The sequence below is a fragment of the Elaeis guineensis genome, chromosome 4 (genome assembly GCF_000442705.2).
Source record: "Elaeis guineensis isolate ETL-2024a chromosome 4, EG11, whole genome shotgun sequence".
Taxonomy (NCBI): domain Eukaryota; kingdom Viridiplantae; phylum Streptophyta; class Magnoliopsida; order Arecales; family Arecaceae; genus Elaeis; species Elaeis guineensis.
Genome location: NC_025996.2, coordinates 29,173,760 through 29,200,083, shown reverse-complemented (window position 1 = coordinate 29,200,083; position 26,324 = coordinate 29,173,760). Strand labels below are relative to the sequence as shown.

Here is a 26,324-nt window from a genome sequence, read left to right as displayed (position 1 = left end):
AACGAGAAATTATTGCATGCACCCGGTGCAATTGAACCAGCTCAAATCCCGGAGCATATGCACCGTGGATAGCGCACAATCGGGAATTGGTGAAATAGGAGGGTAGCGTGGCGTGTTATCCACACGCGGTCCAGTTGCACCTGGCGCATGCAATACGGAGGCCCACCACAACGGGTCTATCCCCGTCGAAGCCGTTCCCCTTATATAAGGGTCCGCCGTTCCAAAAGGGGTGAGGAACACTGTAAGTCTGTAATATCTTCTTGCGTACGAATCTTGACGCGCGAACTGGGAAATCCTGGTGGGCATGTGTGGGAGAGGTGGAGAGGGGAGAGGGACGGCGAGGCGTCTGGCTCACAAGATCTTTCATCTGGGGCCCCGAATCCGTCTTCTGGAACCTGGGTTTCTATCTGATCGATCGAAAACAGCCGCCAAGAAGGTTTTTTCTTCTCTTGATTTATGGGGTCATCTTTTCTTGTGAATTTTCTTTTAAAATTTTTCTTTGTTTGTTATTGAGATTATTAATGGGTTCTTATTTTTTTTTTCTTGTATTAGACTTTCGATTTTCATCGGGCGCCGTCCCTTTTTTTTTTCCCCCTGTTAATGTCGATTCGAGGAATAGATTATCTTGAAATCGTTGAATAGACGGTGTTGTTGGTGTTATTTATTTTGTTCCGAGTTGTTCTTTTTCAAATTTAATTTTTGCCCAAAGATATCTCATTCTGGAGTGGTTTGGATTCCAGATTTTATTTTGCTTCTTCTTTTTTTTTTTTCCTTTTTTTTTCTTTTTTTTTTTCTGGTCCAGATATAAGGGCCTTCCTGATCTTGAAGGATATATGTATTATTTTTCCCCTTTTCTTGTTGTTGATCGTGGAGGGGTTAACGTTTCCAGGTTGGGCTTTTCGTCGATTATCACTTTTATTTTCTTCAATGATTGATCAAAATATTCTTTCGGAGTTTTCGATTTACTGGACTTCTGTTTTCTCTAGTCATCGGAATTTTTTTTTAATCTTTTTTTGACATAGAAACAGTTTTCTAGATATCGTTATGTGTCGTATTTGTTGATTATTTTATTTTTTTCACCCTTTGTCACTTTTTTCTTGATTTATAACGCTTTAGGTTTTGGGAAGCTGAGGTATCTCTGTAAATAGTTTGTTGATTCTTTATTGATTAGTAATTATTTGTTGAATTGGATTTCTTTTTTCACGTTGCATAAGAGTTTTCCGGTGTATCTATTAGGTTTTGGGAAGCTGAGGATATCTGTGTTGTTTCGTTTCCAAATTATATTCTGCAGTTGTGCCATTTATTCTGTATGCTCCCCAATTTCAATTGGTAGAAGGAAAAGGAGATTCTTGAGGTGTGTGATGGAATATTAAGCTTTGCTTGATGGGTATTTATTGCTATTTGTACTAATATGGATTATGTGGACCCTGATCTGGCTCTAGAAGTCCCTGATACTCCTGATAGATTGAGGCGGCCAGTTGACGGATCTTCTGGCCCTCATGTGGAGAGAGAAGTTGTTGAAATAGAAGCCAGCCCATTACCATCCCACCAAAGGATGGAGCACTTGAGAAACACATACAGTCGCCATCAGAGGCATCTCAATCAAAACAATATGTGCACTAGCAGTGCTACACCTGATAATACTGAACTCCTGTTTCAACAAGCACATCAAGCACGACTGTTATCTGAAACTATGGAAAAGAACACTTCATCACAGTCCCATGGCCAATCACATGGGCAAAACAGGGCTTCCAATGAGAGCAGGGAGAAGGTGGAAACAATTGACTTGAGTCAAAGAAGCCCTTTCGTCTTTTGCATCCCACAAGATGTAGGGATTGGAGAAAGTCAAGGAGAGACATGTGCAGCAAAAGTGAGGTTAATGGGGGTAGTAGAACCAGTGGAAGCACCGAATTACTTGGTATTGGATCATCTCTCCCTCCTAGATCGGTTGGGAGACCACGAAGCCGGAATGGGATTAGTATCTGCAAGAAAGACAAGACAGTTGTGCCAGATGAAGCTCATGCTAGACCAAAGTTTATAGATAAAGGAAAAGGAGTAAATCTATATAATCATTCACAACCAAAATCTGAACAAGCATGGTTAAGTTCGTCGCCATCTGATTCTCCTAGAAAGCATTCAGGGCAGAGAAGGTTGGTACGTAATGGTTGCATCTCTCCCTGTAATATAGCAAAAAGTAACATCCATTCTGGGGTTGACCATCACAATGGAATGACTCCTGTTGATGGAGGGCCACACTTTTCATTTGCTGGAACTGGTGATCAAGGTTATGGGAAAGAAATAGGATCGCATGGGGATTCACAACCCATAACTAGGCTGAGAAGTGTCATATGTTATCCAAATAACAATGCAGAAGATAGCATTGTCATCAATGCAGAAGATAAGGGGAAGATGGTGTTCACGGAACCCTCTAATGGGATATCACATCAAATACACAATGTTAATCCCAATCCTGGAGACAGCTCTGTTGATAATAAGAAAGGGAAAGCTATAGTGGATGATCATTCGGTGATTAATGAGCAATATGGCAAAGCTAAATTTCGGTCAAGCAGGTAGATCCTAAATTCTGTAATGCATACTTATGGTGATGATGCATGCAAAACTTTTTCTGTTTTCCACTTTTAAATTATCCCCATTAAAATCCATTCACAAGGTGGCCATTTCAGATCACAGGTATACATTCTCTAGTGCTTTTAAAGGGAAAAATGGTACTTTGAGTTATACAATGCTAATGCTGAATTTTTCAAAGTCTCTGTTATGCCATTGCGTGTTAGCATGGTTGATGATATTGACTTATTTTTTATTCTGACAATTTCAAAATTATCAAGCAATTGATGTTATAAAAGTTTGAATTATTAAAGCACATATGCATTTTGTATTTATTATGATATGAATTTCTTTACATTATTGTGACTTGTTACGGACCATATCAATGTATTACATTTATATCATTTTTGCAAATTCATTCAACATTAAGATATCCTGGTTAGACCAAAACTCTAGGCTCTTCTGCACAGTTAACTGGAGGAATGATATTTTCTGTCCGATGGTCAAATCATATGCTTATTGATAAAATTTGACAAATGTTTGTACATCAAAATTCCTATTAATTGTGTATTTAATATATAATTTATATAGTTTTATACTTTACTTTGATATAGATTTGATGGCATGAAAAGATCAATGGTTAAGATTAATGATGAAGTGGTGTGGGAAGTGACTGGTGAATCCAAGGAAGAGGCACTTGTTGTTAGAGAAAAATCTAAAGAGATTGATGTAAGGATTATTTTGATTTAGCCCTCAATGTTAAAATCCCTGAAGTTAGAATAGCTGGGTAAGATCTGGAAACCGCAGGTGTTATGCATCATGGATCTATCCACTATTTTCCTCTTTGTAGAAGTTCATTCTAGGCTTCTAGCACTGTTTAACTTGATCAACTGCACCTCTTTTTTACCCAGCATTCTCTAGGATTTGAATTTGGAAGTACAAAATTGCTACCTTTGTCATGCTTTATATAAATCAGTGGTTTGCATGGTTATATGTTATATGTTTTGATTTTTGGATGCATCAGATGGTTTTTATCTTTTTTTTCAAAGAATTGTGTATCTGAGTAATGGTACTACTTGAACAAGCTCCACCACACTGCATATGAATGGTTTTTGTTTTTGATATGTACAAACACACATTGTTTTTATACTCATGCATCTGTATTATGTTTTCAAGTATTAGAGACAAGCGAGTGCATTCAGAAATTCCTACATTCCCCATCTCTAAAATTTTTAATTCCCTCCTTTTTTTGTTGGTTATGAAGATGCATTTTTGTATGGATTCTTTGACAAGAGCAATACTATCTCTGCCAATAAGACTGGACAAGTAGTGGCATGACCTCATCTCTGAGAGGACTTTAATGTAATCTTGCATGTTAGAAGATAAAATGAATTTTTGTACATTCATTTTGAATTTTACTGAGGATTTAATTGAGATGATGTCCAACAGTATCTGATTAGCATCACAAGTTGGACATATATGATGGTAATTGTCCTAGTTTCTGTATGTCAATTGCTTATTTGATCAAGGGAACTTTAGTTTATTTTATTCAAATTTATATGTAAATGTATGCATTATTTGTGATTGTCTATGCATGAGCTGCATCTATGTTTTTGGTGTTCTAAAGGCTTCGCCCATTTTTAACCATACTGTTCTATCCAGAGAATTTGGCACTCTGAACTTTTTCAATCACGAGGATGTGGTAAAATACAAACTGGATCCCAAAAGATGCATTTACTTTAGCCTCTTTATAAGAATCAGTATAATAACATTTCAAAACATGTTGGACAAAGTATGACTATTTTATGTTATTCATGAAGCTACATGCAAATTTAAGGTATCAGAAATTTAAGTCACCCAGTTTACTACTTCAAAATACAGATTTACTGAAAATTACTTTTGAATGAAGATAAAATAATGTCTGACATTTAGCATTAGAGTAGGAATGCATTATATGGTATTACATTCATACAGTATCCAGTCAGATATAGCGATAGACAAAATGAAAAAAAGCCAACCCCAAAAAGAGGTGGAACAAACATGGGAAAATGCTAAAGTCATCACAACACAATTAATGTCACAAGTTATTATTTATTAATAAACATGAAGAGTGCCATTCATGTTGATCTCCTCACTATAAGATATCTAATCCATGCTTGTGTATAATACATTGCATATTTCTGAAATTACATAATTTAATTTTATGTAAAAGTAAATTTTCTCGATATTATTTTAGGGCTAATGCTTGAAAGATTGTTATAATCCTTGTATTTATTAGAAAACTGAAATAACAAATATTTTATTAGATTTACCCTTTGATCTAAAAATATGTGGAAAACTGAACACTGAGCAATTTATTGTGATATCTGTTCACATGATATCTTTATAACATACTAGTTATAATGCATGTGCAGATGCACTTGGCTGCCAAAGATCTTGGACTTGAGATAATTTAATCAAAGTCTATATTCTGACCTGCAAATAATCAACTCATAATTATCTTTTCTCTGATGCATTATATCTTAATATTTGTCTTGCTAAATTGGATTTTCTATTACTTCTTGGCTTGGAAATTAGCGTGGATGAGTCTGTTCCTACATGCTATCTCTACTTTTCTTGTTCTCAAAGTGCAAAGGTGTTAGAAGCCCTTTACCTAAAGAAATCTAGCATGTCTCAAACCTTTTAAGAGAAAATTCTAGTTTAGATTATCATTGAAATATATTAAATATTTAATGGAGTCATCTGTTTATGATCATTTTGGAATTAAAATTTGGATAACTAAATCACTTTTATGTAGTTTAATGATTAAGGATTAACAAACCACTCAAATAACATTTGTTTGGAAAAGGGCTGTAATAGCTTTGCATCTAACGAAACTATTGTCAGAAGGGATCAGTGATGCAATGAGAGCAAGCTATAAGTGATATATTTATGTTGCCTTGCCTTGCCTATCATAATATTATTCTGTTTGGCAATTTAATCTTATTCTTGAATCTTGGTAATGATATCATTAGTTTGTTGTTATTTTTCTTGAGCTCAATCCATGGTTAGAACTCATTCCTATCCATTTCATATTCACAAACAAATCTCTTAATCCTTTATCTCCTACCCTATCCTTTTCCTCTGTTATAATCTTTAACTCTATTTTTCTCTACTACAACCAGATCTAAGAGAAGCATAGAGAGATTTTGGAGTAGAAGAGAGGATCGGAATCCATCAAGTTTATGGAATAAAAAGTGTAGTAAAGCTGAGTGGTTGCCATGGTTGATCCCATGGAATGGATCGCATGAAGAGAGGTGTGGGGAAATTGCAAAGGCTAGGGATAGGTGGCGAAGAGGACGAAAATTTGGGAAATGCCTATTATATAGTTTAAGGATAAACATTTTTGTGATATATGGTAAAGTAGTTTTCTGTGAAATTATTTTAGGTTGTTAATGGTGATATTATTGTCATCCTACTAATTATAACTAAAACTCAAACTACATTTTTCTTCCATTTATATTTTTTAGTTGGTAATGTGATGATAATTCATGTTTATTTTTTCAAATAATATGTTGCATAGACCATACTTTTTTTTTCTCATATAAGAGCAGTTCACAACGCGAACAAGATGTGTAATGCATAAACCATAAAGGAAAAAAAGCAAACTAGACATTGCAAAGTAAACATTATGTCATCATATCACAGTCATATTCAAGTAGAATTATATCTGTTAATTAAATGGTTATATACATGGCTGTCATTGGCAGGATTTGAAAATGCTGTTGGCATAGGGCATGCTGTCTGCTGGCTGGCACAGCATGTGCAATGCCATTACTACAGAAAATGTTTCCAGATCCCTTTTGCTTGCATCCAGTGAACTTGTCATATTGCGGTGCTGGCTTTGGTTGAAATGGGCCAGAACTGCTTGGTATCAAGTGGCTTGCCCAAAACCCCAACGTTGACCCAATGTTGGATCCCAATACTGGCCTACCATGGTACGCCAGCAGGCATGAATTGTCATAGCCTGCCATGTGGAACCATAATCATTATTGCTGACATGTCTCCTTCTGCAAAAATAATGCATACATCTGTTTATGCTGGACGTTATGCAAATGACTGAAAATATTGGGAATGGGTTCAAGCACAAGCTTGCAAAAACATTTATGGTTTTGGTTTTAGATTCATGTAAGCTTCGACCCACATTCAATTAGTTGCTATCCCTAGTTGTTGTCAATACACAGACACGTAAACTATCATTCAAAACATTAAGGCATTTGCATTATTTTAAGTACGTGATCTCTGAAGCTCTCTAGGCATTCATTGATTCCATTTATTTGCTTCAGAAAATGCTGATCATTGCTAATTCTGTTACTAAGGTCCTGTTTAGGATTGCTGTTGGCAGTAGAGCTTTTAGAAGTAGAGTTTTTGAGAAGTAGAACTTTTGAAAGTAGAGTTTTTATAAGAAGCTATTTACTGTTTGATAACCATATTTATAAAATGCTTTGGAACTTTAACATATATTTGGTAGCTGAAATAAAAAAGTATTTTTGATATGATAAAATAACAATAAAAGACATTATATAGTATTGTATAGTGAAGAAAAATATAATATAATATAATATATTATTACATATTAAAATATTATTATATTATATAATATTATTATCATATAATATAACATAATATTGTAATATAATATAATATTATTATAATTATAATATAATTTATAATGTAATATAATATATTAGTTAAAATCTAATGTAATAATAGATTATAATATATTATATTATTATTAAAATATTATTATATTATATTGTATCATTATAGTATAATAATATTATATGTCTATAACATAAATATTAATATATTATTATATTTTAAAATAATATTATTATATAATATTATTATCGTATAATGTAATAATATAATATAATGTATACTATACTATAATATTATTATAATCATGATGTAATATATAACATAATGTAATATAATGGATTATAATCTAATCTAATAATAAATTATAATATAATAGATTATATTATATCATTATAATATAATAATATTACATTATTAATAAATATTGTTATATCAAATTGTATTTTAATCAAGGATTTAGGTCCTAGCGGAATGTTCCGCGGGACATCAGGATGGGGCACCATCCTATGTGTTTAACATCCTAGCATCCCAATCGAAACATCTTGGGATATTGTCTATCCCAAGTGTTGAGACGGGGTGGGACGGCGGCGTGTGCCGTGCCATGAGAAAATTGGGACATCTCCGTCCCATGGGATTTAAAACTTTGATTTTAATAATATAATATGATATAATAAGATATAATTATGAGATTTATTAGTGGATATTTCGTTTATTAAAAAAATTTATTAAAATCAAAACAGCCTTTCGACATTAGCTAGAAAGCATTTTTTAGAGAAGCTCTAAAATAGAGCTTTCCCTAAGTAGACCTTTCTAGCTTTCTGACAAAGTCAAAACAGCTTTTCGATTTTTGACCAAACATCACTGTACCATCCAAAAGTGCTTTTTGAGAGTCAGAAAGTACTTTCTGGCACTATAAAAGCTTAGCCAAATAGGGTCTAATTGTTATATAACTGCCATTATTTTGACTATTATAAGTGTGTCTACAAATGTTACTGAAAATTCAATATACCTAGCTGTGTTTATGCATGCTTGTAAGACCTGGTTTTCAGAACATTCTGGCTGTGCTTGTTGATAGCATGCTACCTCCATGGCAGGCCATGTTCAAGAGCAGGGGATGGTGTGACTGTCGATGCAGATACCAATGGCAATAGTGTTAACCTTAATGATCTAGGATGGAGGACGACATGTAATCATACAGCCAGCATTTATAAGAGAGATGAGGCTTCTGGTCACTCTTATGATCAGAGCATTGAAACTGTATCAAGAGATGGAAATCAGTTAAATGTTGTACTCAACAATCCTGAAACAACTGCCATCCGTGGATCTAATCCAAGGGCAGTATGGCTATCTCCTGAGTCAGATTCAGAGAGCAGAAGACAAAAGCCTATTACGGGAAAAAGGAAATATAGCTCAAATCGTTATCATCTTGGTGAGTCTTCCAGTTCTACTTTTGATGACTCTGAAGTATCATTCCTTGGATCATCTTTTCATCCCTCAGATGCAAGATCAATGAGAGCTCGCAATTCTCAGCACCATAGTGTTCAATTAGGACCAGTTATAGATGTTGATGAGCTGCGTTCCCCAGACGCAACACGCAGGGGTTCTCAAGAGCAGAGAGTTTCTGATGACTCCAGTTTTAGGGCTAGACAGGTTGAATCAGATGAGTTATTAGCTCGCCAGCTCCAGGAGCAGTTTTATAATGAGTCGCTAGGTTTTGAAAACACAGAGGAGGTAGTCCTTGCTACTCTGTTTTTTTAATCTTTTTTTTTTTTCCTTGAGAAACCTCATTTTTTGTTACTGAAAAGTGCCTTTTCAAGTTGAGGTTTTTTATGCTTTAGTTTATTTCATTGGATCTTTTAATTCTAATTTCTGTTAGAATGGCCTTGTTATTACCACTATTTTACTAGATCGATGCAAACATTGCATTGTCACTGCAACAGGAGGAGAATGCTCCACGTGCTTCAACAGCAAGGCGGAATCAATATAATCCTGTAAGTAGTTTTTGCTATGCTCAATGCATACAATTAAATTTTTGGCTTAGAAAGAACATGTGTAATCTTACATACATAACCAAACTTTTTGTCCTTGATACTGGATAGTCTGTTCTTATTGATATCCATGCTAACTGCGACCCTTTTTTTTCTAGATTTTGAATGTGAATAGAGCCCCAGCAAAATTTATAGTATCAAATCAAAATTAACGGAGTCAATTTCTAATTTCACATTAAAATAAGGATTTGAGTGGTTGGCCATGGTGGCCGGCACATGCCATGCTAGGCTAGGTACTCTATAATGGGTGGTTGCTGGGAAAGTAGAGGGTTGGCATCTATCAGGCCATATTCTGCTTTGGCATTAGCTTGATACAGTCAGTGGTATGCGAAAACTTGTTCATCTATTTATTTTTTTGTTTCGGCACAGCATGTGCTGTACGAGACATTGGTTGGCATACTCTGTGCAGTTGTGCTTATGGCACTTAAATCCTTGCATTAAACTATAAGCCTTACGCGATCTATATAGTGCATGTACTATATATGAATGCAGTATGTGAAGATTTGTGAACAGTTGATGACTAATTCTTCATTTTTATTTTTTTTGGATTTCTTAGGTGCTTCTTTTCCTTTTCCTTTAATTCTTCTCATAATTCCTCTATTTCTTTGCCTTTTTCTGTACTTTTTTTCTCTCTTCCATTCCTTTTTCTCTTATATTGTCATCTGTTCTTTTTCTCTTACAAGCTGGTTGTTGCTTAGTTTCTTCCTAAAATGGTGGTGGAACTCTTTGTATGCTATTGCGGCAAACATCTCATCACTTACATGTTTTATGATATTTTTTTTCTTTCCCTTTTTGTGGGTTTAGTTTTGGGGTTTTTTTGGGGGGGGTGTTTACACTTTGGACTCCTAAAATCTCTCAAAACTCCATCCAATATGGACTGCAAAAGCCAACTAGAAATAAAGTTCCAAGCAAGCTTTTAAATACCAGTGGGACACATCATCCCACTGTCCTAACTCCTAAGTATCGAGATGGGGCATTGTTTCAAGTGTTGGGATGTGATGAGTTGGGAAATGGAACAGGATGGGATGGGTCTGATGGGACATCCACCTTGATATCGATTTGTGGGGTGTCCCATTCCATGAAAGGACCAAACGACCCTGTCCCATGATATTTAAGACCTCGGGTCCAAGTTAATAAAAACTCCTAATATAAACCTTATCTAGTAATCTAATTTGTTATGCATTCAATCATTAAATTATCATGTGCCAACTAGATATTGATTACTCCAACAACAAACTACTATTAGAATAAAATAGAACTTGAACCCCCCAGTCATGGCATCAATAGCATTTGCCTTTGCTACTTTCTTGTTTCAAGTGGAATCTGCAGCAATACTTTGGGACTCAAGTTTTGTTATTCCTGGCCTTCAAGTTTGTCCTTAAATGTTTGCCCAATATGCTTTGATGTAGATCTTTAATATTTAGAGGGTTGTTTCTGTCCTTTCATGGATGAATTATTTATTCGTTTTGTATTCTTCCTTAGCGAAACACACAGAGTGCACGTATTCGTGGAAGACTACCATCTCGGAATTCTTCTTCTCGATCAACAAATCGTGCTCGAGATACAACATCAACTAGAGTGACACAATTGATGAGGAACATTGGCTGGCACATGATGGATATGGATATGGTAATGCTTTTTTCCTTTATATTCAGCCTAGCTTTTCTAAAATGACCACTAATTCCGCTGTTATAATTGTACAGACTCGTTCTGAAATTATGTTGAGTTAAATCATTTGGAAGCCAATCAAGAAGTAGATAACCTCTGTATTATGATATGCATACAGATTTTTGTGTTATACTTCGCCTTTTTTAAGTTGAGTATTAATGTAATCTTACATGTTATTCAATTGACAAAATCAAAAGCCAGGAGAATTGGAGATTGTTGTTATGTACAGGAATTGCATGTACTTGGATAAAGAAGTGCAAAATGATGGCCGATTAAATACTTGAAAATATATGATTGAGCATGGGTGTTTGCTCTAAGAAAGGCAGTAGCTAACCTTGAGATGATTAAAATGGCAACACCTACCATGAGTTGTACAATTGCCTAGCTAAAATGGTTAAGGCTTGACTTAGCATAATCCTCCCAAGTTAGCCAGCTGAGATTAGGTAAGTTAACCTAGACATATGCAATCCTGAATGGATGTATTTTAGCTAAGCTTTGTGTAGATCTTGCTACATTGTAATTATAATGATTGTTTTATGAATTGACTGATGACTTTTTTTAATAACTTCTAATTTCATTGTTGTGGGAGGGGAAGAAGTATTGAGATTGATGTTTGTGGAGTCCAGACCATGGAATGCCGTACCGCCCTATACCGTCCCATATCGTCCGTATCGTATCGTACCGATCTCGTACCAGTACGCTATACCGAAGCATACCGATATTATCGTACTATATCGAACCGTGTACCGATATTAAACAGAATTTCACCGGAACGGGGTCCAGTACCGGTACGGCGAACTTTGGTCCAGACTATTATATATGGTGTTGGAATCAACTTTAGTCATGTCAGAGTTTATGGAGGTGTAATAGATTGTACATTGTAATAGCAACGGGAAATGTGAATAGTCTGGAAAGTTGAAGTTTTATCATATTGATATATCTGGAACCATAATATTACTATTCTTGAGTATGTTTGGGTGTTAGAGGTTTTTGTGGACACAAGATGTAACTTTCTTTACTAAGTTAACGTCCGTTATTTCTCTAATTTGTTTTTTTCTTGCTGTTCCATTTTAAATTTTTGATAATTTCAAGATGCCTAATGTCTTCGCCTGACTTTGGGTTCAAAATTTAGTTTATCAAGAGAATAAGAAAATCAAATTTCAGTTTATCAAGTTTGGTGTAGGTTTCGCTACAATACTTCTTAAACCTTACATTTTTTTTAGGAATTGCAAATTTCATGATTGAAATATGGAAATGGCTGGCATCTTATAGAGGAATAAGAAAATAAAGGAAATATGATGGTTTTGTTGCTGCCCCACAAATGTGCTCCATTCTATTGGGTAATGTGAGTACAGTCGATGAAAAATGAAATGCATATTGGATCTCAGTGGCATTAGGCTTTCACTAGGGATCAAGTTAAAGCGCATATCATTCTGCTTGAATAGTGCGGTGTTGCTCATAGATTGCAATCGATACTTCTTTAATTTTTAAGGTTAGAAAATGGTTGTATGCATAGTGTGCAAATTGTCCCGAACCGGGCGGTTCGGGACATTCTGAGTGGTATCTGCCGCAAATCGGGATGGTTCGGCCTTCCAAGTTGGAACATCGGAGGAGGGAAAGGGAAAGAGAGGAAGAGAGAGGGGAGGAAAAGAGGGGACGTTGCCGTCGGAGGGACGGTAATGGCCGGCCAAGGCCGTTGGAGGGTTGTGGAGGTCTCCGTGGCTCCGTGTCGCCTGATAGAGCGTTTAATCAACAAAAATAGAGAGAGAGGGTATCGGAGGGAGGTGCAGCTGGCGTAGAGGCTGTCAGAGGGCGTCGGATGGCCGTTGTGGCCATCGATCGATGAAAAAGGCACAGGCAGAGCCGCGACTGTGGAACAGGGGTTACCATCCCTATTCTTCTTATTTTTTTAAAATGATAATGAACAGTGAAGTCGGCAATGGATTTGCCGGCTTAATTGTTTCAGAAAATTTTTTAAAGAATCAAAGAAATAGTGATGCTGGCAATGGATGTGTCGGCTTCACTTAAGTAAAGCCGGCAAATCTATTGCCAGCTTCGCTGTGATTGAAATTTTTTTAAAAAAATCTTATGAAACAGGGGTGATCACCTCTGTTTCACGTCCGTGGAGCCGCGGGCCACGATTTTGCTGTCTTATGATGGGCTTAGTTGTAGGAATGTCGCAGGGGGTGGCGGTGTGGGCATGGCATGGTGTTGTGGAGGGTTTGGCATGGGTCAAAATTTACAATGCTCCTCGATACTGGAGAATGCTTGAGGTGGAGTTTAAGCAGATGCTTAGCTGGGGTATTGAGGAGAGCAATGGTTAGCCAAGGAGTGGCATAGCTAGGGCATGATATCGGAGGGGTCGGGATGTGTGATATTTAGCATGGCGGTGGACCGCCAAGATATGTGTGGAGACTCGAGAATTCCTCTTGATTTGAGGGACGTGGAGCTTTGGCCGCATTCCCAACTCCCCCATACTTGTAGACATGGGCCTGCTGTGGCACGATTGTGGGACAAAGGTGGTGTCACATCCGGATGGTCTCACATAGAGGCATTCAGGTCAATTTTGGTCGGACGTGCTGAGCACATTGTGAGGGGAGGAGATGATATCCAAGAGGTCTTATCCTTGAGGAATTGTCTAGACTGTTCTATGCATTCTTGATCTCTATAGTAGAGTGAAGAGACGAGAGAGGACTACTCGAGCAAGGGTGTGGCTTATCCAAACAGACAAATCTTGTCAGCATCGTGAGGTGATGTCCTGTAGGGATCCATTGGAGTCAATCGATTGTGGAGTACAAGCGGGGCTTATGGAATATCGGTTAGGATATGTGCCTTGGAGATGGGCTAAGGATCAAGGATGACCAAGATGGTCGTGCCAAGGAGAGGACAGTTGGATGCAAAGATCAACTAATCAAATAGATTTATTTGATGGGCAGACTTGGATATCAATATCATGGTAGTGCATAATATGAGCAGCCTGTTGGGCGGTGTGACATGAACCTTTAGGACCATGGCTATGCACAGTGATGTGCGAATATGCCATGAACATTATCGAGTGGTACGATCATTGATGGAAAAGCATATCGAGGATGCAAGACTGGAATCGTGGTACAAGAGCTTATGGGGGAGCTTGGATAGCGAAACCTGGAAAGGCTCGGATGTGCATGATTGATTGTAGCTTCGAGGAGCTGCAAGACGTGCCGGCTTGGCGGTTTAGCTGGGTGGCACCAGAGATGGGTTTGCCTGAGCCTCATAGTGGTGGTGCTGCATGGTCGTGTTGTGTAGATTTGGTCTGTGCATTTCTGAAAGACAGCTTGATGGCTTGCGGATCAGTAGCACAGTTGTATGTCATGGTACAGAAGTATGCTGAGGATTGAGATATCTTGGGTAAGCAGTACTTAGCTTAAGGGACAGAGCCTTAAAGTCGGCACAGAAGTGCCGAGTTACGGAGCACTCTTGGGAACGGTCTATATTATGGCACGGAGGTGCACATGAGCATTGCGGTTGATCCGAGGGGTTGGGTTGCTTGCGGGCACTTGAGGGTGTTGCATGTGTTCAGTGCAACTGAGTTGTCAGGCAAGGGCATAGAGGTGCATGTTGGCTATATGGTTGGACTATTGCTTGCTTATTTGTATATCCAAGGAAAGGACTCAGGAGGGCTGGTCTTGGTATGTGGCATGCCGGAGCGCTGCATGGGTGTTTGGATAAGAAAAACATTTATCCTATAACAGTTCGGCGGCCAGCTAGAGGCCCTTCGGTGGCTTCTCCTTTTCTTTTCCTCTCTCTCTGTATCTCTTTCTCTCAACCACGATTTAGCAGAGGAAGTAGAGGCTTTGGCGGCTCTCCAAGCACGCCCGCGGTCTGCCTGTGGCCACCGCTAGCATCTCCTCCGGCCACCCTCTCCCTCTTCTCCCTCCCGCCTTCCCCTCCCCCTCTCCCTCCCTTCTTTCTCTCTTTTTCTCCTCTCCAGTTCCTTTCTTCGCTTTTGTATCAGTTTGCACCGGTCCGGTCCGGTACGGACTTGTATCGACTCATACTGCCGGCTAGCCTTCAAGGGTCTCGGTATCGGTTTTATGGACCTTGGTTGTATGGTTAATTGGAGTTATTCGGTGCATAGCTTCCCATTTAAATTGGAATGTGGAAGGACCTGAATATGCTATTGGCAATGAGACATGATTATTCAAACAATTGCTTTTGAAACATGAGATTAATTGCATGAATGGATGGTGATGGACCTCGATGTGTGATATAGTATTCATGTTGGGACAAGCTTCTCTTGAGTATACTTGATTGTTTAATACTATAAGGATGCCAAAATTTTTTATTTACTGATGGTAAGGCCATCTTAGTTTTATTGAGCATAAAAAGATTATAGAAGTGATGAGCTTGTTGATTTTGGGGAATGTGACATGGAGTTGTCTATAGTTGGCTGGTATTAGTGTGTCCACATGCTGGCTGCTTGTGCTCTTCAATTATCTTAGATCTTCTTGGACCTCATTCATGTGCTATGTCTACATCCATATCATGCAATGTTGACCCAAGTTTTCCAAAGTAAATGGAAGGGTTTAGGCAATGTACGTCATAGGAGGGTTGAGATTTGAGAAGGTTAGGGGGGCAGACATGGTTGATCAAGTGAGAGAAACCAATTGTAACCAGGATCTTGGATACAAATTTATGGGGAACTAGCATCCTTATCGAAGATTTGAATCTTTATGGGATAAGCCTTGTTTACTTAGAATCTCTTATACGCTTAACCATGCATAAGCCCTGAATATTATTAAATGATTCACATGATATTCTTGAAGCTTCAAAGTTGAGGTTATTAAGGATTTTACCTGATGTGTGGTTCACCTACTAACATGATGTAAGGAAGAGACCGTATGAATAATTAGTGATTTAGCTCTAAATGTGGAGAAAACTTTCTCAAGCACTTAAGTGCTCAAGTGCTGGATGATCCCTGGTAATTTGTCTTGGTAGTTATTCAGGGGCATGCACATATATCAATATGAGGTATTTCTGCTGCAAACATTTGGTAAAAATCTCTTCTGTATACACATTTGTCTAGTCTACTAAGTTTTTTTCATAGTATTTATTTTTTCACTATAGAGACTTCTTTGTGCATACGTTTGTTTCTTGAGACTTACTTGGTTGGATCCCTTGAAGTACTTTGTTAGTTAATCAAACGTCCAAATGCCAATTGTTCTGGAACTTTATTAGTTTTTGCTAAACTTTTAAATAATACCATGACTATATAATGAGACTAGAAAGGTTACTGTCTTCTTTTCCATGAAAATACATTCTTTCTGTGGTCTGCAGAGGCTTAACTTCTTTGAAGAACTGGAAGCTGCATTTGATAATGGTGTGGAGTCTGCGGACACAACAATTTCTAGCATTCTCCAGGTTCAACGTGATTTTAATGAGTAAGTTTTTTTTTTTTTTTGGTTTACATTGGTGATTCAGTTTTACTAAATCGAACATAGAATTATACACCTTTTTGGCCATCTTTGGTCGTTCTATTTGGGAAACGTTTAGGAATATTTTCTTGTTAACAATATTACAGAAATTTTCAACTCATGTGTTAAATTATGATTTTGCTGAATGGAGTATGATCCATTTTCATACATTTGGATATAATTGTGTACTAGGTCCAATCATATCATGACTAGTAGGCCTTGGTATGTTGATATTCTGCTGATCTCATTCATGTCATTAACATACTGTTATATTTCCATGATAAGACTTGTATAATCTGATGACAATTCAAAATGTGAAAGGATTGGTATGTGATTGTACTGGGCATCGGTATAAGATTACTCCAGTGACAGCATTCTGCAAATGAGGGATCAAGAAATTCATTTGTTTGAAATTAGACCTTAGTTTTCTAGAAAGTATGACCAAGAATATGATAAGAAGTGGTAGCACAGCTCATCTGTATGAACTATACTTCACATCTCTTGACAGCAGCGTCATTTGAAAAATCATTGAGTTATTGTTTGTCTCAGATAAAAACATCTTAATGCTAAACATAATTAGTAAATTGATCTTCCTCATCTTTTGTGTGCCACCAATTGCCCAATTGGCCAAAAGGTATTTGCATGTGATTTGGCTAAATAACTTTTCAAAGATACCCTTATATTCAAAAAGAAAGGAGCAGTGTTTGCAATCTTGGTATTGAGCACTATATCGGTCAGGTACTGAAATGGTACGGTATCAAGCTGAATCATACCGGCACTCACAATACAAATACTGGTTCACTATTTTTTTATCTTTTTTATTTTTTATTTTTTGGTTTTTAAGATTATTTTAAGCTTTATGGATCTTTGAATTGTGATTCTAAGGATATTTTAATGCTGTTTTCTTGAGAAATTTGTATGATTGTTCAGTGGATGTAATTGTAATAACTAAACATAACTTCCTGATAATTAGACAAAGGCAATGCATATTTTTGAACTCATGTGTATGTGTGTATCAAATTGATTTGAATTACAAAATACAATGATATTTAGTTCCTTATTGAGTGTCTATGCCACTTGTAGACATCAGGATTTGTTCATAGTCATAGCCTTGGACATGACTCGAATCTCGGTACTATGCCCTCCTTATGTCTAATAGTCTGAGCCTCCTAGATAGTCATCCTGATATTGATCCTTTGTCTGATACTGAGATGACCGTCGCACTCCCATCTAACAACTTGCAGTAGTGAATTCTAACCATGATCAAGCTAAGAGTGTGAAGGATAATAGCTACTAGAATACGATAACTTAGAATATATGTATTCTTTTCTGCACAAAATAGGATTTGGAGTATGATGAGGGTCCAAAGATGTGTCCAAGGACCATGTGCTGCAGTTATATTATCAAGTATCAACTACAGCAATTTCATGTCGTGAACTACCTCGGGGGGTTTGTATCCTCATGGGGCTTTAAGACGTGTGCTGTGGCATGAGTGAAATATGACTTGCCGATGAATCAAGATTTTAAATCCCGTGGGATGGGGCTGTCTTGATTTTTTCATAGGATGGGACACGCCGCCATCCCACTCCATCCCAACACTTGGGATAGGAAATATCCCATGACGTCTTGATCGGGATGTGGGGATGCTGATGGGACGGTTCTGTCCCAACACATGAGATGGTACTCCATCTTGATATTTTGTGGGACGTCTCGTTGGGGCTTGAATCCTTGTGGTGAATTAACTCGAACCAGATGGTTGAGTCATATACACCAGGGATCTTCGAATTGACCCGAATCGGGTGGTTCGGCCTATATCGAACTGCATCGACACTAGCTTGGGATGGTTCAGCCACTTGATTATAAATTCACAATTCGACTTTTTCTCAATGGTTCGTGTCTTCGCTTCCCCCATTGATTCAGCTCTTTTTCGATGGTTTGCATCTTCATTTCCGCTCCCCCTGCCTTTTGAGAGATGCTCACTAATAAGCTACCAAGCCACCTTCTGTTGCTTGTTCCTCCCTCTATGACCCAGCTGTCATTGGTAAGCCTCCTTCCCACTCTTGCTTCGCTAGGGTTAGGGTGAGGGTTTAGCCCTTAACCTCATACCTCTGCAGCCCATGGTCACTGTCCCTCTCTCTCTCTCTCTCTCTCTCAAGATTAAGTTCTTTATCGCAGAGGTCAGGGATTGGTCTCATCGTCGTTGATCCCGGATCTAGCCCTTTTCGGCCGCTACATGATAGGATGAAGCCCTCCAAATCTAGCTCTCTTCGGCCTAGGTGAGTCCTCTCTCTCCCCCTCTCCCCCCCTCCTTTCTCCCGCTCTCCTTCCTCTTTGGCCCTCTCCCTCTTGGTTCTGGCACGTTGTGGTTTAGTACAATATGGATCCGATACCATACCATACGGGTCACTGATGGGTGTGTCTATAAGTGCCGATTTTACAAGCCTTGATATGCACCCTTTGCATTGCTTGAGTTGTTGCTAGCATCATCACTTGTATCGCCAGGTGACCTGGTGAGGGCTTAATGATCTGAATTTGGGTAAACAAGCTCTTCATCAATCCTTTCCAATTGACTTGCAACTTTCTTTCTTTTCTTTTTCTTATTGTTTTGAGAAACTATTTTTTTCCTAGCTACCCTGCTTGACTTGCTTTGCTTGGTGGCTCAATTGGATAGGGTGCCACATTGACCTCTCAGCATCTGATTGTCCTATATCTGGGTGGATGTCTCAAACATAGAACCTTGCAATACCGATTGGCTCCTCCCCTAAATTCTGTGGTTGCTCCTGCAATTGGGCATTGGTTGGTTGTGATTGTGGCATGTGTTGCCCTGTCCACTTTTCTGTATTCATCACCGCCTCTTTTGCTATGACACTAACTAGTCGAAGAGGCAATCCTAACTCGTTAAGCTTGGTTGCTATTGTTAGCGCTCAAGCCAACCAATCATGGGATCCTTGTCATCATATACCAAGTCATTATAAAATGGGTCATCATTAGTTTAGCTGCTTCTTGTGGATACAGTTCAATAGAAATCGTTGATTGCAGTGCATATATATCAAGTTGTTTAGTCTTAAGTGATTCCTTTGTTTGTTGTGTATCATGGAAAATGTTGACAAGTTGTGCTCACAACCACTAGAGGAGACTGTTTGGGAGGATATGAATTGCTAGCCTCTTTGAGATTTTTAAATAACCCAAATGAAACCACCATTCAGCTGCAAATGCAATCAGGCAAATTAGATATTAGACACTATTTACCATAAAATATTGGATCAATTAGTGTTAGTGTCCTAAGATATCTGGATTTATATTGTCTTTGCTTACCATGGTTGCGTTCACGCCAAAGCTATGGGAGCCCTCTCAAAATATTTATCTGTGAAACATACCACATATGCTATCATATATCTTCTTGAATAGAAAAGTATTGTTCCAAATTTCTGTTAAGATTAAGTTTGGTTCTCCAGACATCTGGGAGCAATGATCTCATCAGGCTCCATCTCGCAAATGATAGTGCGCGGGACAATCATTAGTTTATATTGGAACTCTGGGTTGAGGTAGTAGATTATGTAAGGTAGTAGATTATGTAATTGATTTGATTAGCAAACAAAGTATTGCATAATTATATTTTATAAGAATAAACAAGCATTGAGGATTGCACTTGGATAACTTATTAGATGCAACTTCCTGCCCATCTAGTAATCCCACCTCTTTTCAATTATGTCGATGTACTTGTCAATATGCTTTGGATTTGCCTACCTCATGTTAGCCTTGTTAATCATCATCACATCATAAAAGAGGCCCATTTGGCATAGCTCTCACTCTCTAGCTCAAAGCACACAATACAGGGGTGCAAATGTCACTAGCTTGTCACTAACCCTCTGCATGACTCTGTTTTGTGCAACCACGAGCATATATGCCTTCTTGCTACTCTACAATCACGATCATCTAGCATAGGTCTGCCTTACTTTATAAGGATATTAAGTACAATGTAGTGCATGGTGAAGTGGATGACTATTGGTCTCAATATCTCACCCCCAATATGCTCTTATCAAAGCTAACATCCATGTGTGTGATTATTTGTGAATTTAGCAATGGCTTGGGTTGTATCCACTACTTGCTTCACCTTGCAGATCTTGTCAATGTCCATAGCACCAGGTTTATGCCATGGACAGCACGTTGGGCCCAGAAAATATGGCCTTCTGATCATTTGAATATCTTAGAAAGCTTATATCATGGTCCATTATCAGTAACTACCTGCACAAGCATCAACTGGCTTATAAAAGAATTTCTTCTTGTCATAATATATTAAAGAATTGATGATGTTTCATCTGTTGGGCCTATCCAATCATCACATATCAATGTCATGCCATAAGTGTCCCACTTGCTCTGATAGGAGGCTATCTATCTCTTTAGTTCTTATTATCAAGTAGCTCACTATAGATATCCTTCGGCCTTGGAACATCCATACACTAATTGGTTTCTAGATGGAGTTGATAATAAAGTTGTAATAGGTGTTGTTTGTGGCATTTGTAGGGATATGGCTGTAGTGGAAACAAGAAGCAATGGCTCTTCACATATCCTTTTTTATCCTTGACGAAAATAGAATCAGTCCTCCAGTGCTTGGTGCCTTTAGTGGGGAAGACATGTGGATCTAAGTCATGAATGGTGTCTCTTGCTGGTATATCTCTAGGCTTTTTTCCCTTCTAGCTAGCAAAGGCCTTGAAGATAGATGCTATCCAGCTGCCACCCTTACTAACAGACCCTCTTATTGATTGGCTTCTCCTGTGGCCTAGACTTGCCCTGGTGGACTTGAAACCGAAACTCCATTGTAGTGTTAGGACTCAAACTATGCCCTGTGCTTGGCAACCTCTTTGTGACTGATTATTCAAGCTGTCCCCTATGACAACCTGAATTTAGGCCTCCTCCATGTCATCTGGATCTAATGTCTCAATAGTCCTGTGGATCCTTGGAGTGATTTGATGGTGGTTAATTGTTGATGATCAATCTCTGCTTGTTTCTCTGCACCTTCTTTCTTGGTTCTTGAAAGTCATGGAAGTGTTTTTTTATTAATTGTCAAATCTTGTGCGAACTTTTCTATATGCAGTCACATTAGGTGACTCCTAGCTAAATGATATTTTAATTCACCTCATATCTCTTCCACTTTGTGTTGCATCGCTTGCACCTCCAATGGTGCTGGCATGAAATTATTAAACCGTGCTCAATTTATATCAACATCCTCATCCTTCTTTCTTCTTGAATCTATTTATGTAAGTTTGACAAACACAATGTAAACCACCTCACTCACCATCATAAATTATGTAATGGATTGACATTTTTTAAAAAAAATAAATAAAATTATATATATATTAGACAAATTAGTGACTTTTATAATTTATTCATTTAGAACATATGATAATTGATAAAATTATGTAACAACTATGCATGTTGTCTTAGAAAATATGCCCCGACTACCAATATAGCTTGAAGTGCCGAGTTGTCTCATTTCCTTGTTTTCATGATTTTTAGTTGAATTAATGATTATTTAAGTCATAGTTACTTAAAAATTAGATGATTTACATTTATAATGCAAAAAATGGCTGAATTGCTTTTCTATATAGAATACTAATTTTTCATATTTTATGTTTTAAATATTTTTAATTATTTTTAAACAAAAAATTAATATTTAATTATAATTATTTAAATATTATTTTAACTTGAATGAATGTATAACTCTACTAGGGGTACTACATATATTTTTTTAGTCCATGGGTATGTCCAATTGACCACTTATTTGTGATATTTATTTGAGTTTAGATAGGTTTGGGTAGCCATAACCATGTCCAAATTTATATAAATTACTGTCAGGATAAGAGAGCATACCTCAAATATGCTACCATTTTTTAAATTTTTGAATATAATTATTTTGAATCCAAAATATATTTTTATCTAAAAATTACATGATCAAGTTATGTTTTCTTCTTCCATGCATAGAGATGTACAACATATCATGAAATAGCAAAGTACAAAATTTTGGCATGACCCATAACTTTATCAATTCTAGGAGTAGTCATAAAAATAAAGATAAAAAGAGAAAAATGATGAGGAGAAAGGGGAAAATACCTGATTTAGCTTGAATGTAGACTGAAAACCAACAAAACTCTCTTCTCTCTTGATTCTTCCTCATAAAACCCACCCTTCCCTTCATAATTTTTGAGGAAAAGAGGAAAATGACATCCCATGGCCTTCACCTCTCTTTTTGTTCATGAGATGGCCCAAGCACACTCGAACCAGGTCAGATTGGTTTCCGTTGGTTAGTGATTCAGGCTGATTTGCATTAAGTCCTGAACTGATAAGCCAAACCAACCTAGTTTTGCACCGGTTCAGTTTGGTACACCCTGAACTAGGTGAAAGGGAGTTTTCAAGAACTCTTTATGACGAGGTGCCTAGTAGAGAAACTACCTTTTCTTTGGTGATTTCTTTATCTTGCCAGGAATTCTAGGATTTGTTGCACATTGGATTGGTTTCTTTATGTTTCCGCTCACCAAAATCCTAGAGATGGCAGAATATGTTTGTAAAGGATCTATCTTTGAATGTGATTATCGGCATTTTAGTACTTTTTGCACATGTTGGTCTATGCATGATGAATTAGATGGTTTTCCTCTGTACCTGCATCTTATTTAATTAGAAAAATATAAATATTAACGGGTGATGAAACCGGAGGGATTAATGCTTGGTAGATGGATGAGAGACTAGATTACTCCACGATAGTTTTAGTTTCTCTTATGGTAGTATGACACAACAGCAAATGTCATGCAGGAAAGTCGAACCTTAGGTGCCATGAATATGCTCTAAAGTGGGTTTTGGTTTTAAATGCTTCCAGATTTCCTTAGCTCATACACTAGCTACTTCTGCCATGATAGACTTAATTGAATTGTCTTTCACGATGTTCTTGTGTATGCTCATTAGGTGACGAGGTAGCAAGGAGAAAGAGTGATAAGGGGAGAAATGCGATGGATCAAGACAAATCAGCAATCCCACAAAATTTTCGGGATAATACATTCTATGTAAATGGTATTCTTTATCCCCAAAATTTTGTGATAATGGGATTCAACATGGTTATCTTGATCGGCCAATTCTCCCTTTCTTGAACTCTTAACATCCTCCCACCCTAACACACTCTATCACCTGAATAGACCTAAATGACTTCAATCTCAGTTTGGCTCGTACATATTTACAATCAAAATCATAAATAAAACTTTTGTCATGGCATGTCATGTACATGACTAGTTTAATGCAAACACCTGTAATACACTCCATTTCTATTATTCCAAGGGTTATATTGTTCCTTAGTCCCACATTTAACTGGCTCTTGCATTGGGCAGTCTTAATTGAATATTCCAATTCTTGAAAGAAAAGGATGTGCAGCACATCTACAAGTGCAAGTATCACTCATTGTGTTAAAAACCAAGGTTGGCACAACAAAGCTAAGAATAATATCTTGACAATGTGATTAGAGAATCACGAGGCATGTAGCAGCTTTATCAGTCATAATAGGAAATCCTTCTGGATCATAATTATGGCAGTTAACTTTGTTGATTTTTTATGTTACTAATGACAGGTGAGAGAGATCTTTTTGGACCTTATATCATATAGATATAAGAAGTTTGCATATTCTTTCTATTTCATAAGCCTTTCTTTTATCCTTCTCATTGTTAAACATGTTGTGTAGCATTCTAATTTGACAACACTAATTATGATACCAATAACTTCTAGTGTCTCAAAAGTGCAATTACAAGGCATTATCTAAAGGTTTGTATATTGTTTTCAGAAATGACTATGAGATGCTATTGGCTTTGGACAACAACAATCATCAACATTCTGGTGCTTCAGAGAACCAGATCAACAACTTGCCACAAACAGTAATTCAGGTGCAAATTTTCTTTATGTTTTTTAATAATTACGAAACAAAGAGCTTTAAAGTTATTAAAAATTTAGATGCCATGATAAATCCTGTAATATTTGCTGCCATATTCTTTTTTTTTTATTTTTTTATTTTTAAGCAGACTGATAATGTTGAAGAACCATGTGCTGTCTGCCTTGAGAAGCCCTCCGTTGGGGATACCATCCGTCATTTACCATGCTTACATAAATTCCACAAAGAAGTATGGACTTTCTTCATATTGTTATAGAAATCTTCTTTATCAAAAGAAATGTTGTTTCATAAATGATAAATCTTTCAAAATGCAGTGCATTGACCCATGGCTACGAAGAAAGACATCATGCCCGGTATGCAAGTCTGGTATTACGTAATTTTATATGGTTGGTTGGAAGCTTCAGGCAACCGGCTGCTCTGGTTGGTCAGCTCTTTTTATGTTTGTTTATCAGAGTAGATCATCAGGTAATCCTCCATTCTTTTATGGAGTATTAACCACCTCATGTTATCAGACCAATGTTGGGCCCTGCCAGTAGCCTTTTATGCTGATACATACTTGAGCTGGAGAAAGTCATCCTCTGTGCGTTGTGACATGCTTGCTGAGGGATCTCAAAGCACCCAACAATAGCGACTCCATCTTAAGCATGCATTCTCTTCTGAGTTATTGAATTGCAGTTGACTGTTTTTTGGGTAACAAAATTGCAGTCGACTTTAATGCCTCTCCTTGAATATTTTCAGATCTCACCAGTGACACTGTTGATTTGATTGCAAATACTTGAGGGCTGGTGAGAAAATTCCAAATGAAACAAATGGTGTGATCATGTCACCATTTGGTTAATTCTGTTTATTTTCTTGTTTCATGTGCATCTTCATGGCTGTTGTTACCTTCTCGCTCTGGTTTATCCATTGATGGAAGAAGTCTCCGTTATGGCTCCAGTCGAAAATGTCAGGGATCAATGAGTACCAATAATAGTTTAAACAATTCATATAAGGTTCTTCTGTCTACTGTTGGTAATATTCGTTGCAACTGTTCTCTTCTATTGACACGTCCTCGAGGATTACTGTCATTTCTCATTCAAAATTCCATTAGCAACTGATATCTTGATTTTATTTTACTTATTTCATTTTATGTGTGCACGCGTGTATGGGAGGGGGGTGGAGAGAGAGAGAGATGCGATGTTTTGAATTAATTTATGATCAAGTATCGAATAGAGTTGATTTTTGGTTTTTATGTGTTGTGAGATTTTTGAGTCAAGATCAATGCTTTGGATTCTCGGATTTATATAAGGAAAGGATGCATTTTGGACATGACACGTTAATCATCCCTCTCCAAAGAAGACGTTTTTCATCCAATCAGTGCAGAAAATACCATTAGTAGAAGCATTGGTTGTGGTAAACCTTCTGGGGATTACCAGTAGTGAAATTTATCTTGGATTCTCTTTAGTCGACCTCTTATATAGTTTAAATCTCTCTTTTTGTACTTTATTTTCCCATGAAGGGTTGCAGGGGAACTAGTAAATCTAAACCTGTTCGTGTAACTGATGCGGGAGGAACGGGCTTGATGATCCGTTAGTGTGAAAGTTCGTTTTATCACCACAGGTGTCTCAAATCATAAAGCAGGGAACATTGGATCTACATAATTGCAAAATGCCCAAATTTTTCCATCTTGACGCGGTAGAGGGCACTGTATCCTATTTGAATCTGCTCATGCCATGCGATGCAATCAGTTTATGAAAAGAATGAATTTCAGTCATCAACTAAATCCATAACGAGGTGAGGTATTTAGAGATTCATTTGCTGCCTTGTGATATCTAGAGACCCATTCATCATATAATTACGATGTTTATTCGATATATCTTTGGGAAAGACGAACAATATTGTGGATTGAATTATATTTTTTGTTACTGAACATATATTAGATCTAGCATCAAAATGTTGATTGTTCATAAATATTTTGAGATATTTTATATTTAGATCTTTTGGATCGGTTTATACCAATATATATATATATATATATATATCATA

The 26,324-nt window shown here is 37.2% G+C and overlaps 1 protein-coding gene across 1 annotated transcript; it reads left to right on the top strand.

Annotated features, from left to right (window-relative positions):
- The first annotated feature begins 231 nt into the window (after positions 1 to 231).
- Positions 232 to 25,290, top strand: LOC105043149 (uncharacterized). Its single transcript, XM_010920573.3, is given in 10 exon segments — positions 232 to 436; positions 1,292 to 1,805; positions 1,808 to 2,570; positions 8,301 to 8,937; positions 9,114 to 9,197; positions 10,737 to 10,883; positions 16,239 to 16,342; positions 24,195 to 24,294; positions 24,430 to 24,528; positions 24,614 to 25,290. Coding segments are annotated over 9 exon segments (2,391 nt in total). The 5' UTR covers positions 232 to 436; positions 1,292 to 1,411; the 3' UTR covers positions 24,677 to 25,290.
- Positions 25,291 to 26,324: the final 1,034 nt, after the last annotated feature.